This window comes from Diuraphis noxia, unplaced genomic scaffold (genome assembly GCF_037042655.1).
Source record: "Diuraphis noxia isolate RWA-SAM2 unplaced genomic scaffold, SU_Dnox_SAM2 contig0004, whole genome shotgun sequence".
NCBI lineage: Eukaryota > Metazoa > Arthropoda > Insecta > Hemiptera > Aphididae > Diuraphis > Diuraphis noxia.
In genome coordinates, this window is record NW_028301714.1 from 32781049 (window position 1) to 32797984 (window position 16936).

General features: G+C 25.6%; 1 protein-coding gene and 1 pseudogene across 1 annotated transcript; both read right to left on the reverse strand.

The window, feature by feature from the left end:
* Positions 1-5215: 5215 nt before the first annotated feature.
* LOC149055973 (uncharacterized) lies at positions 5216-7780 on the reverse strand (annotated as a pseudogene).
* Positions 7781-10675: 2895 nt separating this feature from the next.
* Positions 10676-16264, reverse strand: LOC107171804 (NCK-interacting protein with SH3 domain). The gene is made up of 10 exons (XM_015522058.2): positions 15782-16264; positions 15079-15263; positions 14784-14975; positions 14557-14667; positions 13912-14226; positions 13246-13448; positions 12061-12164; positions 11771-11995; positions 11514-11686; positions 10676-11423 (listed from the first exon to the last, which is right to left on the reverse strand). Exons 1-10 carry the CDS (start codon positions 15801-15803, stop codon positions 11232-11234), a joined length of 1722 nt encoding a protein of 573 aa, XP_015377544.1. The 5' UTR covers positions 15804-16264; the 3' UTR covers positions 10676-11231.
* Between the last annotated feature and the right edge of the window lie 672 nt (positions 16265-16936).

Sequence of the window (16936 nt, forward strand, 5' to 3'; positions counted from 1 at the left end):
TCCAAACACTTTTTTTGATCCTTTAAATTCATTTGCCCTCGAGCGCCAATACGCCCTTTCCATTTTTATTTTCAATATATATAGCTTTGGCATATTTTTTTGGTTACAATTTTTTAAAACTCTTAACCATGTGCAACTAAAAAACATAATTATATCATGATCTTATTAGACTATTTAATTTTTAACCATGTGCAACTAAAAAACATAATTATATCATGATCTAATCAGCCTATTTTATTTTTCGTGAGAATACATACTGCAGTATTCATTGTGTATTCCAAGACTATAATCTTGTCAAAAGTTTTTTTTAGATCCTTACAAATCATTTGCTTGCGGGCGCCAATACCCCCTTTCCATTTTTATTTTCAAAATATAGGTATAGTTTATTTTTGAGGTCACAATTTCAAACATTATAAGCAGATTGCCACTAAAAAAAAAAATTTATCATGATTTCAAAATCCGTAATTTTTTATTTGATTTATTTTTCTTGAAAATTCATTCTGCAGTCTTCATTGTGTATTCTAAGACTTTAATTTTTTCCAAATTTTTTTTTTGATCCTAACAAATCATTTGCCTGCGGGCGCCAATAGTCCCTTTCCATTTTTATATTCATAATATAGCTAAAGTTTATTTTTGAGGTCACAATTTTCAAAACTATGAGCAACTAAAAAACATAATTTTACAATGGTTTAATTATCCTTCATTTACTTTTCTTGAGAATACATACTGCAGGCTTTATAGTGTATTCTAAGACTATAATTTTTTCCAAAAACTTTTTTTGATCCTTTAAATTCATTTGCCTGCGGGCGCCAATACCCCCTTTCCATTTTTATTTTCAATATATTTAGCTTTGGCATATTTTTTTGGTTACAATTTTTTAAAATTCTTAACCATGTGCAACTAAAAAACATAATTATATCATGATCTAATCAGCCAATTTTATTTTTCGTGAGAATACATACTGCAGTCTTCATTGTGTATTCCAAGACAATAATTTTTTCCAAAGTTTTTTTTTGATCCTTACAAAACATTTGCCTGCGGGCGCCAATACCCATTTTCCATTTTTATATTCATAATATAGCTAAAGTTTATTTTTGTGGTCACAATTTTCAAAATTTTTTAACCATGAGCAACTAAAAAACATAATTTTACAATGGTTTAATTATCCTTCATTTAGTTTTCTTGAGAATACATACTGCAGGCTTTATTGTGTATTATAAGACTATAATTTTTTCCAAAAACTTTTTTTGATCCTTTAAATTCATTTGCCTACGGCACCAATACCCCCTTTCCATTTTTATATTCATAATATAGCTATAATTTACTTTTTTGGTCACAATTTTCATAATTTTTTAACCATGAGCAACTAAAAAACATAATTTTACAATGGTTTAATTATCCTTCAATTAGTTTTCTTGAGAATACATACTGCAGGCTTTATTGTGTATTCTAAGACTATAATTTTTTCCAAACACTTTTTTTGATCCTTTAAATTCATTTGCCTGCGGGCGCCAATACCCCCTTTCCATTTTTATTTTAAATATATATAGCTTTGGCATATTTTTTTGGTTACAATTTTTTAAAACTCTTAACCATGTGCAACTAAAAAACATAATTATATCATGATCTTATTAGACTATTTAATTTTTAACCATGTGCAACTAAAAAACATAATTATATCATGATCTAATCAGCCTATTCTATTTTTCGTGAGAATACATACTGCAGTATTCATTGTGTATTCCAAGACTATAATCTTGTCCAAAGTTTTTTTTTGATCGTAAAAAATCATTTGCCTTCGAGCGCCAATACCCCCTTTCCAATTTTATTTTCAAAATATAGCTCTAGTCTATTTTTGTGCACACAATTTTTAAACTTTATTAGCCACTCACTACTAAAAACCATAATCTTATCATGATTTAATTATCCTTCTTTTGTGATTCATAAGAATACATAGTGCAGTTTTCATTGTGTAATACAAGACCATAATTGTTTCCTAATTTCTATTTTGATCCTGAAAAATCATTTACTGCGGGCGCCAATATTCCCACTCCATTTTACCTTTCAAAATATATCCATAGTTTATTTTTGTGTACATAATCTTTAAATTTTATAAGCGATTTGCCACTAAAAAACATGATGTAATAATCCTTTTTTTGTTATTTCATTTATTTTACTTGAAAATGCATACTGCAATCTTCATTGTGTATTCCAAAATTATCATCTTTTCAAATTTTTTTTTTTGATACTTAAAAATTATTAGCCTGCGAGCACCACTAACCCCTTTCCATTTTTATTTTCAAAATATAGCTCTGGGTTATTTTTGTGCACACAATTTTTAAACTTTATTAGCCAATTGCCACTAAAAAACAGAATTTTATCATGATTTAATTATCCTGCATTTATTCTACTTTGAGAATACATAGTGCAGATATTATTGCGTATTCAAAGACTATAATTTTGTCAAAAGTTTTTTTTAGATCCTTACAAATCATTTGCCTGCGGGCGCCAATAGTCCCTTTCCATTTTTATTTTCAAAATATAGGTATAGTTTATTTTTGAGGTCACAATTTTCAAAACTATGAGCAACTAAAAAAAAATAATTTTACAATGGTTTAATTATCCTTCATTTACTTTTCTTGAGAATACATACTGCAGGCTTTATAGTGTATTCTAAGACTATAATTTTTTCCAAAAACTTTTTTTGATCCTTTAAATTCATTTGCCTGCGGGCGCCAATACCCCCTTTCCATTTTTAATTTCAATATATATAGCTCTGGCATATTATTGTGGTCACAATTTTCAAAATTTTTTAACCATGAGCAACTAAAAAACATAATTATATCATGATTTAATTAGCCTATTTTATTTTTCGTGAGAATACATACTGCAGTCTTCATTGTGTATTCCAAGACTATAATTTTTTCCAAATTGCTAATTTGGTCCTTGAAAATAATTTGCCTGTGGGCACCACTAACCCCTCTCCATTTTTATATTCAAAATATAGTATAGTTTATTTTTTTAGTCACAATTTTCTAACTTTTTTAACAATGTGCAACTAAAAAAATATAATTTTATCATGATTTTATTATCCTTCATTTATTTTTCTCGAGAATACATAGTGCAATCTTCAATGTGTATTTTAAGATTATAATTTTTCCAAATTCTTTTTTGATCCTTTAAATTCATGTGCCTGCAAGCGCCAATACCCCCTTTCCATTTTTATATTCAAAATATAGCTAAAGTTTATTTTTGTGGTCACAATTATCAAAATTTTTTAACCACGAGCAACTAAAAAACATAATTTTATCATGATTTTATAATACTTCATGTTTTCTTTAATTTTTTTTTCGTGATAATGCATACCGCAGTCTTCATTGTGTATTCTAAGACTATGATTTTTCAAAATTCTTTTTTGGTCCTTTAAATTAATTTAACTGTGGGCGCCAATAGCCCCTTTCTATTTTTATTTTCAATATACATATATAGCTCTAGCTTATTTTGTGGTTACAATTTTTAAGATCTTTAACCATGTGCAACTAAAACACTTAATTTTATAATGATTTAATTATCCTTCATTTAGTTTTCTTGAGAATACATACTGCAGCCTTCATTGTGTATTCTAAGACTATAATTTTTCCAAATTCTTTTTTTGATCCTTTTTAATTTCAATTTATATAGAGCTGGCATATTTTTGTGGTTACAATTTTTTAAAATTTTTAACCATGTGCAACTAAAAAACACAATTATATCATGATCTAATTAGCCTATTTTATTTTTCTTGAAAATACATTCTGCAGTCTTCATTGTGTATTCCAAGACTATAATTTGTTTCAAATTGCTGTTTTGATCCTTTAAATTCATTTGCCCTCGAGCGCCAATACGCCCTTTCCATTTTTATTTTCAATATATATTGCTTTGGCATATTTTTGTGGTTAAAATTTTTTAAAATTTTTAACCATGTGCAACTAAAAAACATAATTATATCATGATCTTATTAGACTATTTAATTTTTAACCATGTGCAACTAAAAAACATAATTATATCATGATCTAATCAGCCTATTTTATTTTTCGTGAGAATACATAATGCAGGCTTCATTCTGTATTCCAAGACTATAATTTTTTCCAAAGTTCTTTTTTGATCCTTACAAATCATTTGCCTGCGGGCGCCAATACCCCCTTTCCATTTTTATAATATAGGTATAGTTTATTTTTGAGGTCACAATTTCAAACATTATAAGCAGATTGCCACTAAAAAAAAAAATTATCATGATTTCAGAATCCGTAATTTTTTATTTGATTTATTTTTCTTGAAAATACATACTGCAGTTTTCAGTGTGTATTCTAAGACTATAATTTTTTCCAAATTTTTTTTTGATCCTAACAAATCATTTGACTGCGGGTGCCAATAGCCCCTTTCCATTTTTAATTTCAATATATATAGTTCTGGCATATTTTTGAGGTTACAATTTTTTAAAATTTTTAACCATGTGCAACTAAAAAACATAATAATATTATATCATGATTTAATAAGCCTTTTTTATTTTTCGTGAGAGTACATACTGCAGTCTTCGTTGTGTATTCTAAGACTATTTTTTTCCCAAATTTCTTTTTTGATCCTTCTTTTTTTGATTCCATATATGAGTATAATATCACTGCTTCTATAATATGTTCAGAATAATTTTAATTAACAATTGACCAAATATTGGATTGGATATTTTAAATATTGTATTCAATATGCATCAAATATTGGTTGTTGATATTATTTTCACATAATCTGAACAGTTTATGTTATAAAAAGTTTCAATCATTAGAGTTTACATATAACTTATTTTATGATACTCTCTATTCTATTATAACATAATATAATACCTACTACCACTATACTTATCGAAACCATGAATAATATATTCTTTAGATTTACTAAAATTTACAAAACATGACAGCTATTTCTATAGAATTAAATAATAATAATATTTTAAATAAATAAATGCTAGTTTTACCATCATCAGAATAAAATAGATTAGTTCCTATAAATTAATTTTTCAATATAAATTGATATCAAAAGATAAATTTATCATAAATTAAAAAAAAATATTTTTATTGTTTTAACACATTATTATTGTAATATATACCTGTAATACATATATACATTGAGAAAAAAATTATGATACAAGACTAAATATCCTAGACGTCATTGTCTTCAACATTTGTCATGATTGCAGTTTTTTTCTTTTAACTACAAATGGCCGTTGCGCAAAATACTTTTGAATACAATCTTCTATTTCTTTAAGTTGGATATTTTGAAATTTAGTTTCTATTAAATAACAAAATAATTTAAAAACAATAAAGACAATTATAAGTGATACTATAGGTACTTATAAAATTGAATTAATCAAAAACTTATTTATAATATAAATAGTCAGAATAACAGTAGTAATTATGTGTATATAATAATATTATAATATGTACATATATTACATATCAGAAGCTTGATTTATATTTATATATTATCAATGATAATTTATCATATTTAAATTATATTTAAGTTGAGAGTAACAAAATAGTGTTAACTGTTAACAAAAGTCTAATTGATATTATATATTATATTGTTGTTATTACATTAATTTTTAACAAATTGACTGCTACTCCTATTTCAGTATGCTATCCATATTGGGCTACAGGCCTACACAGTGTCGGCCTGGTACTTAAAGGGCCTCGGATGCATTTCTTAAGAAGGGCCCTTAAACATGTTATTTCATAAAATGATAAAAAAATGCTTATAAGTAATGAAATATTATATTTATAGTAATATCAGGGCCCCTCGACATAAATAACACCGGAGGGCCTGGATACGTTCGGCGGCCTAGCGGCCAAGGCCAAGCTGACATTGGGCCTACAGAATTAATAACCAAAAATTTAACTAAAGAATTATTGATTAAAAAAGTAAATACTTAAATGCTAATTGGCGCGTTTAAATCAGTTGATAACAAAAAATTTGGTAATGCTGCATTAAGACGGTAACTGAGGGGCTATTTATTGACCCTACGAGTTATACAAAATAACAATGAGCGACAAAATGGCCCCACATGAGATTTCTACTAAGGAGAAAATATGGCAGTCAAATTTGTTTTAATCACAAATTGACTTGCCTCAGTTAATATGGCATATAAAAGGAATGGTGATATAACTATTAAATTTATGGCACATTGTCATTTTTTATTAAATTTGATGATTTTCATATAATAAAATTCTATTAAATACAACAATCTCATATTGTATTCTAATACGTAATTGTAAATAAAGTTGATTTTAATCTTTAATATGTGTATTTTGTAATGATTGATGTTATAATAAGGTTTGCGATCCCATACCCAAAATAAGTAATGGCTGTTATATTGACATATTGTATATGTATATAACATCTTACCGAAAATAGTGGAACAGATGTTTAATGAGGGAAACGAAGTTTTACTTCTAATTCCATGAAATTAATATTTGCATAGAAGTTCATCATTAAAGAATTTTTCAAATATTCATTTAATCGAATGTTTTATGTCACTAATTCCTAAAGACCATCTAATTTTAGAATCTGAAAAAACAAAATTATAATGCATCATTAATAATCATCGTTAATACTTATAACAAAAGAACTGAAAAGTTAATTACCCAAAAATGAACACAACTAAATACTACAATAGCTTTATGATAACTGGGTTGAAACTTTATGAAAAAATACCCATTTCTATAAAAAACTATCCAAACTTTGATACCTTTAAATTATTGATTATGAAATGGTTATTGACAAATGGAGTAAATCCTTAGGTTAACTCATAAAGCACATAATATTATTTTTAATTTTATCTTTATTTTTGCTCTTCTTATTCATTTATGTAATATACAAAATCTTCTGAAAAACTAACGATTGTTATTTATATATAGATAGGCAACTTCAAGGTACCTATTGTTATTATTATTTTTTCATTTATTTTAATTAATTAATATTATCTATTTAATCATTTTAATTATATTCTTCTAGAGACTTACGTCTATCAACACAAGGAAACATCCTTAGTGATAGACGTTGCAGTGTAATAATAAATATTAATTAGGTATGTACATATTACCTACAAAAACTGCTAAATAAACACTCATTATTATTATTATCAAAAACTAAATATTTTATTTCATTTTGAATGTATTAAACTATAGAATTATAATAACTACGTGCAATTTTAAACCATTGGATGAAACTATAAAAATTCTTTTAATTTATTTTAAACTGTTGATAATGATGTATACTAAAAGACTACATCATTTATTAGTTATTAGTAAAATAAAAAAAAAAATATCACTTACTAATTGAGACCTAAATTCATAGTTTTGATCTTGGCTAATCAATTTTGTTTCTACTGCTTCTAATTCATCCTCGGTATTGATAGGTGATTTAATGAATGGTTGGTTTATCAAAGATTGATTTTTGGAAGATATCAACGTTGTTCTATTTATATTAATTGGTGCATAAATTTTGTGTTCAATTCTGTCTAGTATATCAAACAATAATCTGTGGTCGTAACGTAATCCAGCAACTTGTTTTTCAACAGAGTCTAATTTAAGCTCTAAAAAAAATGAATAAAATTTGCTTAAAATTGAATTTTATACAAATTTTGTAACTTTATACATAGGTTTAAATTAAAGCAAATATTTTTAATATTGGAATACATATTGTGTTAAATATACATAACTATGAATTTACCTAATGTTTTGATGACACTCATTAAACCATAATTATTAGTATTATTATACTGTAGCGAACCTGTTCAGATTGTACAATTCTTATTTCATCAATTGGAGAATCTATACAATAGAGTAAATTTAAAAATACAATAATAAAATAAAAAGTTATAATTAGCTAATTATTGTTAACAATATATATATTTACTTGAAAAATCTTCTTATTGCAGTTTATCAATATTAAATAGGTATTTATTGTTATTTGGAGTCATAAATGATGATGTTGATATATTTTACTAAGCTCATTATTGTTTTCGAATGAGAGAAAATTACTTGCGTAATTTTTTACTACGAATATCCCAATAGGGCCAATAGTTAATAGTCATATATGTATTATATACACGAGTACTTTTAGTAGTAGGTTATTAAACCTATGAAATATGGATAGGTATTATAACTATTAATATTATGTAACTATATAGTAGAACATGCATTTTTAGCTATACTTATTAGTTTATTACCTTATTTTGCCCGTGAAAAATTGTAAAATATAAAATATAATGTAATATATTACAATAGATGTATATTGATTTTAGTGTACCTCAGGTCACCGGTAAATTGGCGTTGGTAACCGCAGTGTCTCTATCTTTATTGTAATCTAATTCGACTGAAATCGACAACTCGCCTGCTGTGGATTGGATATAGTCTGATAGAAATGGTCAACTAGTTTTTGTCGGAGTTGGTAAATTGAGTCCCAAATGACCCTAACTCGGTAAATTAAGTCCCGGGGAAAAATAGATAGTAGGTAAGTTGAGTCCCACAAAAAATAAGATAGTAGGTAATTTGAGTCCCAGGGAAAAACGATTGGGCGGTATTGGTTTGCGCACAAATACCAAAAAGACAACTTGTTTGGGCACAAAACTACCACTCGTTTGGGAACAGTTGAACCGTAACCAACTACCAAGCACATGGTTTGCGAACAGTTACCTTTTAGCCTAACCTTTTAGACCTTATAGTTTAATACCTACCATATTAATATTTGTTTATTTATAAGTAAATTATTAAAGTACTTAAATACATTTTCCATCTCACTTAACAGACTTAGGACTGTCTATGAATACCTATATTCATAGGTATGGTTAAAAATGCTTGTTAATATTTGCTTTTCAATAATAATTGTTAATAAATTTATAATATGTTAAAAATGCATGTTAATACTTGCTTTTTAATAATAATTGTTAATTTATTTATTATATGTTAAAAATGCATATAATATAATACTTGTTTGTGTAAATTTTAATTTTAATTTTAATGTAATATGATTGGTAAACGTGTCTATTATTTTCCGTAAAAACAGTTTTCCATTATTTTTATGTATTTCATTTGGTCTATTTCGCCAGATTATATGCATTTAAAATTTAAAAATATGCACTATAAAATTCTTATCTGTGATTTGTGGACATTCATTGACTGCATGTATATGATTTTGAAAATAGCAACATGCATTTTTATTGCATAAAAAATAATTATATAATTAATAAAAATACATGTTGCTATATTCAAAATCATATACATGCAGTCAATGAATGTCTACAAATCACAAATAAAAATTTTAAAGTGCATATTTTTAAATTTTAAATGCATATTATAAATCGTTTTTCCCTGGGACTCAAATTACCTACTACCTATTTTTACCCGGGACTCAATTTACCGCTTTCAAAATGTACCAAACTTATCTCGGACTCAATTTACCTAGCCCCGTTTTTGAGTATATAAACTATAAATATACATAATCATTTCTGTTGTTATTTTTGTTTTTAAGATATAATTTCTTTGTTCGAGGCAATAATATACTCGATGATTTGATACATCCTTTTAACTCTTCTATCAGAGTAACCAATAGCAAACACTTATGTAAAAAATAAAACTACTAATCTACTAATTTTTTCGTATTATTCCTTTTATTTATGACAAACATTTATTAACAAAAAATTTCTATTTACGTCCTAAATCTCAAAATCTTCGAGTGAGCAACCCTTTAAAATGCAAATTTTGGAAAAATTTTTCTTACTAATCCCCTACATATGAAGGTACCATGAAAATTGAATCTCCAAGTAGGTATCATAATTATTTAACATTGCTGTAATGTACCTATTTTGCCTATACAATACGCCGGTCAACACTTTATGTTTTTTCCAAATATAATGATAATATTCAAATAATTAGTTTTTTAAACTCATTAAATGTTTACTATGATTAGTATATTTTAAGTATTTTATTGATTTTTGATTTTTTGAAGAAGGATACATAAATTTACGCAGTTTTACCAATTGTTCAATACATACATATTACAAAAGAAATGAATACCTTTTTTCATTTATTAACATAATATCATTAATTTTATTATGAGCATTTTTATTTTACAATTTATTATAGGCGTATAACTCACTTAAAAAGTAAAAACTGAATTATCGTAAAATACTTCCAATAATACACAGATGATGTTCCTATTATCAAGTTTCTAATTTTTAAGTTAACAGAGTAAAACATGAACTATAATATGTTACATATTTATAAGACTGAGACAACAAATACCGGTGTTGCGCCCTCTTAAACATGTTTTTATCTAGTAATGTTTTCTTAGAAAATAAATGGTCAGTATATAAAATGTACGTTTATATGTATATTGTAATTTTCTATACTTGCAATATATGTGTAAAAAAATACAGTTAATTTTAATTTTATTGAGTTTGATAATTAATTCATTAACCAATCAAAATTATAGTAAATTAACCTCTTATAATTTAAATTTTTAGTAATTTTAAACACTCAGTTCAATATTTCAAATTTTAAGACAATAACTGAGGATCATGTTTATAATTGTTACTTTCTGGACTATTATTGATTACATCATGGGCCATGGCTAATGGCTAAATAACATAGTCATTCAGTCAAGTATAGTCGTAAAAACCTATTGGGAAAATGGGAACTTCTGAATTTCTTATGTATAGGTGGCTGAACGTTTTTTTTGTTTTTTTAATAATTATTCAGTCCATGTTCTTATAAAATATATGTAACATTAGACACAACAAGTTGTTTTATTGATCAACTAAAATCTATAATAAGTAATAAATATTCAAGTATTTAGTTTAAAATGTATAAAGTAAATACAACAAAAATAAATACATACATAGTACATCAATTAACATATAAAAAATATAAATATATATTTAATACTATAACATTGTTAAAAATATGAAATAAAATTTAAAAATATCAAAATGTATTGTAACAGATAATAGCTAAAAGCGAAAAAGAGAAAAACATTATAATATTAATGAAATGTTTAAGATAATATTTGGCACATAAAAGTAACATATAAGAATAATCATCACAACATTATTGCAAGAATATTTAGCATTTTGATTAATACTCAACATAGTGTATAAGCAAACTATCATATTTTAGTAACAAATATAATATATTCAGAACATTTTATTTGAAAAATTCTGGATATTTTAAATAAATTTCCTTAATAATACAGACATCTTGATCTTTTGTACATGAATTATCATCAACAAGAATTTCTTGAAGGCAATTATTTAAATCTGATAATTTATGTCTGCGGTCTAAATATTCTGTATTAAAAATCACATTCTTACAAAGTTCCAAATATGAAGTACGAGCCTAGACAAAATAAAACAAGACATTAATAAATCATTGAATGACATGTACATATTATGTAGTTAAAAATGAAAAATGTATTCAATTCATTACCATTTCATCAGATGGAATATTCAATAGTTGACGTATAATAATATCAACTAAAACTTCTATATCATTAACATAAAATAGTTTAGCAGTTTTTGAGTCAGCAAGAATGTCATTTAACAATTTTTCTACAGAGTTTTTTGGCTTTTTCTTCAATTTTAAAATTTGAACTGGATCTTCTATTAAAATGTTTATTGTATTGAATATATATAATATATATGGTTAATGTTTATTTATCATTTTAAGAAAAATATTGTACTAACTTTCAGTATTAAGTAAAATCAATAAATTTTCAGTAAGTACTTTGGCATTGTCTCTCTGGGCCAGTCCTTTTAAAGTTATGTTTGATTCAATTTCAGAAAACTGAAGATTATAAGAAAGCAATAAATTGATCATGCATTCAGTTTTTTTTTCATCATTAGAAGATTTCAGTTCATTATCCTCTATATCACTTAGTATTTTGGTAACAAAGTCCACATTCATATATTCTGTGAAATTAAAATTAAAATCAAAATATTTTATTGGAAACTTTATAAATGTATAACATTTTTACCAAAGCAAGAAATTGGTAAAGTCTCTCCAACCGATAAAATTAGTGTTAGAAATTCAGCAAGAATGACTTGCTTGTTTAAATCTTCTTTGTTATTTTGCAAATCTCTAAACATAACATTTGATTTGAGTTTTTATTATTAATCAATATACAAAATGTGTAGTAAATAAAAAATGTAATATTTAAGATTTTTAATTTCATCACTGTAGGAAATATTATTTAAGAAAACAATAAAGTACTCTAGGTGTGCCAAAGTCAAAAATGATCAATATTTTTGAATAATATTTATGTCTAATGGATATGATCTTTAAATATTATAGTGCATTATTCAATGTATACCAATATGGTTCATGTACAGTGTGAGTGATATAATAGGGTTTAGTATGTAATAAAAAACTTCTTGGGATCTATGAACTATATGGCTCTAATGTCAGTATCTGTTACAAAACAGTATATTTATATAAAGCATAATCAATAGTTATATCATTTTAATATTTTTTATTAAATTTAAAATGAATAATATTATGTGTTTGTACATAGAGTTTTTAAGTTATTTCAATTTTCTACAATTTATGAGAATTTTAAAAATTCTATATTTCAAGACGCTCATATCTTATTTAAAATTAGAAGATCATAAAATAGTCATTATAGTTACAAATGTAATGTTCTAAACAACAATTTTGAAGTTAATTCACTTGAATACTAAATCCATAGACATTATACTACTAAACAATTAATGAGAGAATGAAAAACATGGCAACATATAGCGAGCTCATTATTTACTCGATTACTCAAATACATGATAATGTAGGGTAGTAGAGTAAGGTATATATACATATTATAGTGTTTTGTCATATCTATGAAGCATGTTAGCACACCTCTCGTAATATTATTGTAATACACAGTTCTTGATTAGTAGTATACGATCTAATAATATATATATCTAACAACAAATGGTTGATTTTACTGAACGTAAAAGTGTATTACGTTTGTATGAGTCAGAGAAATAAAATTAATAGTTAGCTGATATTGTGTTATAGCTATACAGTTACCCATTATTAAAAATATAAAACTAAATAGTTCAATATCCACTATTTGTTATTGATTAAGAATAAATTAATGCATAGCAATAAATATAAAGTTTTATCTAAATTTGAAATATTTACTTATGGAGAAAAAAATAGGTACCTAGCTAATTCCATGGGCAGTATGGAGTTGATTATAATTTCAACAACAACAAAATTGAGTTTGCATAGTTCTGAAAATATAATAAGCAAATGTTTTTGAATCACCCATCGTAGTTCCATTTGGTAATATTCCAATAAATTATTAATTGATGTATACTGGTCGATTTTTAATATATGATTTATAACCATTGGATCTGCATTTTTCTATAATAAACACAATAAAACTAATTTTGTATTATAAAAGCATATACTCTGTACATTTTAAGTTTGAGATTGGTATAATTGATTCTAGTGTTTCCTATCATTACAAATTAATATTTAAAAATATATTATAAAGGAAAAAATGTTATTCTAAATTAGAATTTTAAATCCTTTTATATGCTGATACCCATGTATTATTTTTATAAAATAAATAACATAGTAGAATGTAGATTTTTAAATTAAATAAAAAAAAAAATGTAATTTGTATTATCTGAGAGTTTTAACAGTGTTAAAAATTATATTCAATATCATGAAAAAAATTGCTCTGATATAAATCATAAATGTAATAAAATAGTTACGTACAAATTAAAAATGATTTTGTTTAATTACAACTGTGGACTGATAGAAATAATTTTATATTTAATGGGATATTTAATTTAATAAATAAATAAGAATAATTAATTACCAAAATGCTTGTGAGCTCTATTAAACAGTCTTCAATTTGAACATGATCATCAAATATTTGCCATGAACGTTGTTGTGAATCTTCTTTAGCAGCTGTTAAGTATTCCAATAACTGTTGCATGCATTTTCCATCCTTAGTATTTTCCAAACTTTCTACTGGTAATGTTGCACTTGTAGGTGGAAAATTATTAATAATTTTGCGTACGCTACTGAGACTAGACTTTGCTGATTCATCAACTAGATCAGACAAATATTGAATCACAACAGAGACAGCTACTTGAGAGAAATTGTAAGACAATCCTGTATGATTTCTTACCTAAAACACCAAAATGTTAATATTATATTCTTATGTATAATAATTAAAATTGCTCTAAGGATTTTGAAATATAACAATATGTCGTATATACAGCTTAATGATTAAGCCTTAAACTATTTATAATTACTAGATTATTATTTTATTACACGAAATACTTTCTAATAAATTTGGCTTGAAGTCCAATGCATTCGCATTTTTAATTTTTAAGAATGCTCAATACTAATATAACTTTAAATATCAAATAATCTTAAAAACATAAATGTCTGAGAGAATATTTCATATTAATCTATAATAAATGCCCAACTTTATAATGTTTAACATTGTTCATACTTGCTGCACTACTTCATAAACATCTGGAATAGTTATCTCCTTTTTTTTTGAAACACTTACATTTTTTTCAGTTTCATTTAATATTTGTTCATTTGCTTCTGATTGATTACCCTGAAAGCATAATAAATAACATGTGTTACCTAACATATTTTATTATATATAATTTTTTTACAGATAAGTATCTACATTAATTAACTAATACAAAAATATAAAGAAAATAGTAATACTTCATCAGTAGTTTTGCATTGAATTGGCGTATCTAGTGTATTATAGGAAGATTTCTGTTTTAATTTTTTTTGTCGTCTCAATAATGATTGATATAGTTTAAATTTGTCAGAGAAATTATCATTCACATCAAGTTTTTGTTGAACTGCCAAAAGACAATTATCAAGGAATTTCAATACATGATTGTTCTTTACCTGATAAAATGTAAATAATTAATTAAACATGTAGGTATTAGTAATTAACAATAATTTAATTTACTGCCATATGCTAATATAATATAATATTTAATTTACTTACATAAATAGTTTTAACATAATTATATGGTACATATCCTAAATCACCAGTATGGTTGATAACATAACACCAACTCTTTTTATCAGCAACATCTCGGTAAATGAAAAATTCATCATTCATTTTGAAATCTAGTGTTCTCTCAGATGAAGTATCTTTATAATCATACAATGCTTGAAGCATCACATAATCTAATCAATATATTGAATTAATTTGTATTAATTATGAGAATTATTAATTAAGAGTTATAATGATGATGATCATCAGCTATTCTTATTTTACTAAAACTTTGTCATAAATAAAATATATTTTATAACGTGATTTATATAAGTAATTTTGTTAAATAGAGAAATACAATAATGAAATTATTAATTTTGTAATAAAACTCTAGGCCTTGGAAATTAAAATAAATAATTGCAAATTTTTTATGTCTATAAAAAACTGTATAGCCACTGAAAATATTCAATATTAATTCTGTACTTCTGTAGTGATATTAGAGTGACATATCAAATAACATGTATACAATTATACCAAACTATGAAACATTACAAAGAAAAATGTCAGTATAAATATTAAACAATCAAAACAATATAACATAATGTTAACAAGTATACACAACTTTTACCAAAATAGCATACAAAAATAGTGTTGGTTAATAGTATAGAAAATTTTAATAATATTAATTAATTATAATTCGTCTATAGCTTACTGCTTTCTGATGTATCGTTCATATTTTTCCTCCACGAAGTATAATTATAATATTCTTTATCATTTAAGATTTCATCAGGTTAGCTGATGACAGCTAGGCGTAGTCGCGTAGATGAATTTTTTTTTTAATAATACTAAAAAATATAATACACTATTTATTCGCACTAAACGTTATGGTTTATTTGACACGGACATAAAACCTTAAAACCATACTGTATTAAAAATTTAAAACAGCTACTACCATTAATGAAGTAACCGAATAACCAATCGATTACGAGTATGCGGCTTAATGAGAACTGAGTTGTTTACATAGATAATAAAGATATGGATAGGCTACGCCTATATTAAAATATATATTTGACTTATTTAAGACTGCATAGTGCATTCCCGGAGGAGAGGCGATTGAGGCCCTTTTATCAATGGTTTTATAATATTGATAGTCGATACTCGATTTAGGTATAATATTTAGCCTCAATATTGTACCCACGATTAAAGATATCTTTAATCGTGATTGTACCCCTTAATTCCAACTGATAAGACCGTTATGTCCTACCAGTCCTACCCATATCTTTATTATCTATGGTTATTTAAAAATGATTAAAACCGTAGATAAGAATTTAGATAATATTGAATAATATTGTAATCTGCAGAAACATCATGAATCATGATACACCATACACAACAATCACGGGCGTGCTCACGGGGTATGCAGGGTATGCGTTTGCATACCCTGCAGAGTGCAGGTAGACGCTTGGGAGCACATCAACAAATTAGTAACCAAAAGTGTAAGATGATAAAATGCTCATTAATTTTAGGATCATTTATATCTGTGGGAGAGGGGCATATTTTATCAGCCGCATAGGTACCCTGCAAACAGTGCAAACAAAGTCTGCGCACGCCTATGATTTTGAATAATTTGACGCATAGAGGTATTAGGGGTTCTCAATTCTGAAAATATAATCGTGTGACGTGTATACATTATATTATATTAAAGAAAACTAGTTAGTCGTGTTGATATGTATTATTACTACAACGACTGTACAATAAAATAAATTATAGGATTATGTTCTCTAAAGGTGGTTTCACACGACGCGAATGTTCGCGGAGCGAACGCGATTTTAAATCGCAGCGAACATTCGCTCAAAATTAAACATCT

Excerpts from the sequence above, each read along its gene's own strand:
- LOC107171804 (XM_015522058.2), bottom strand. The coding sequence starts at position 15,803 with ATGAACGATACATCAGAAAGCA. Across the intron at positions 14,976-15,078 it reads ATTATGTTAAAACTATTTAT|GTAAAGAACAATCATGTATT; the intron begins GTAAGTAAATTA and ends ACATTTTATCAG. Across the intron at positions 11,996-12,060 it reads TTTACCAATTTCTTGCTTTG|AATATATGAATGTGGACTTT; the intron begins GTAAAAATGTTA and ends TTAATTTCACAG.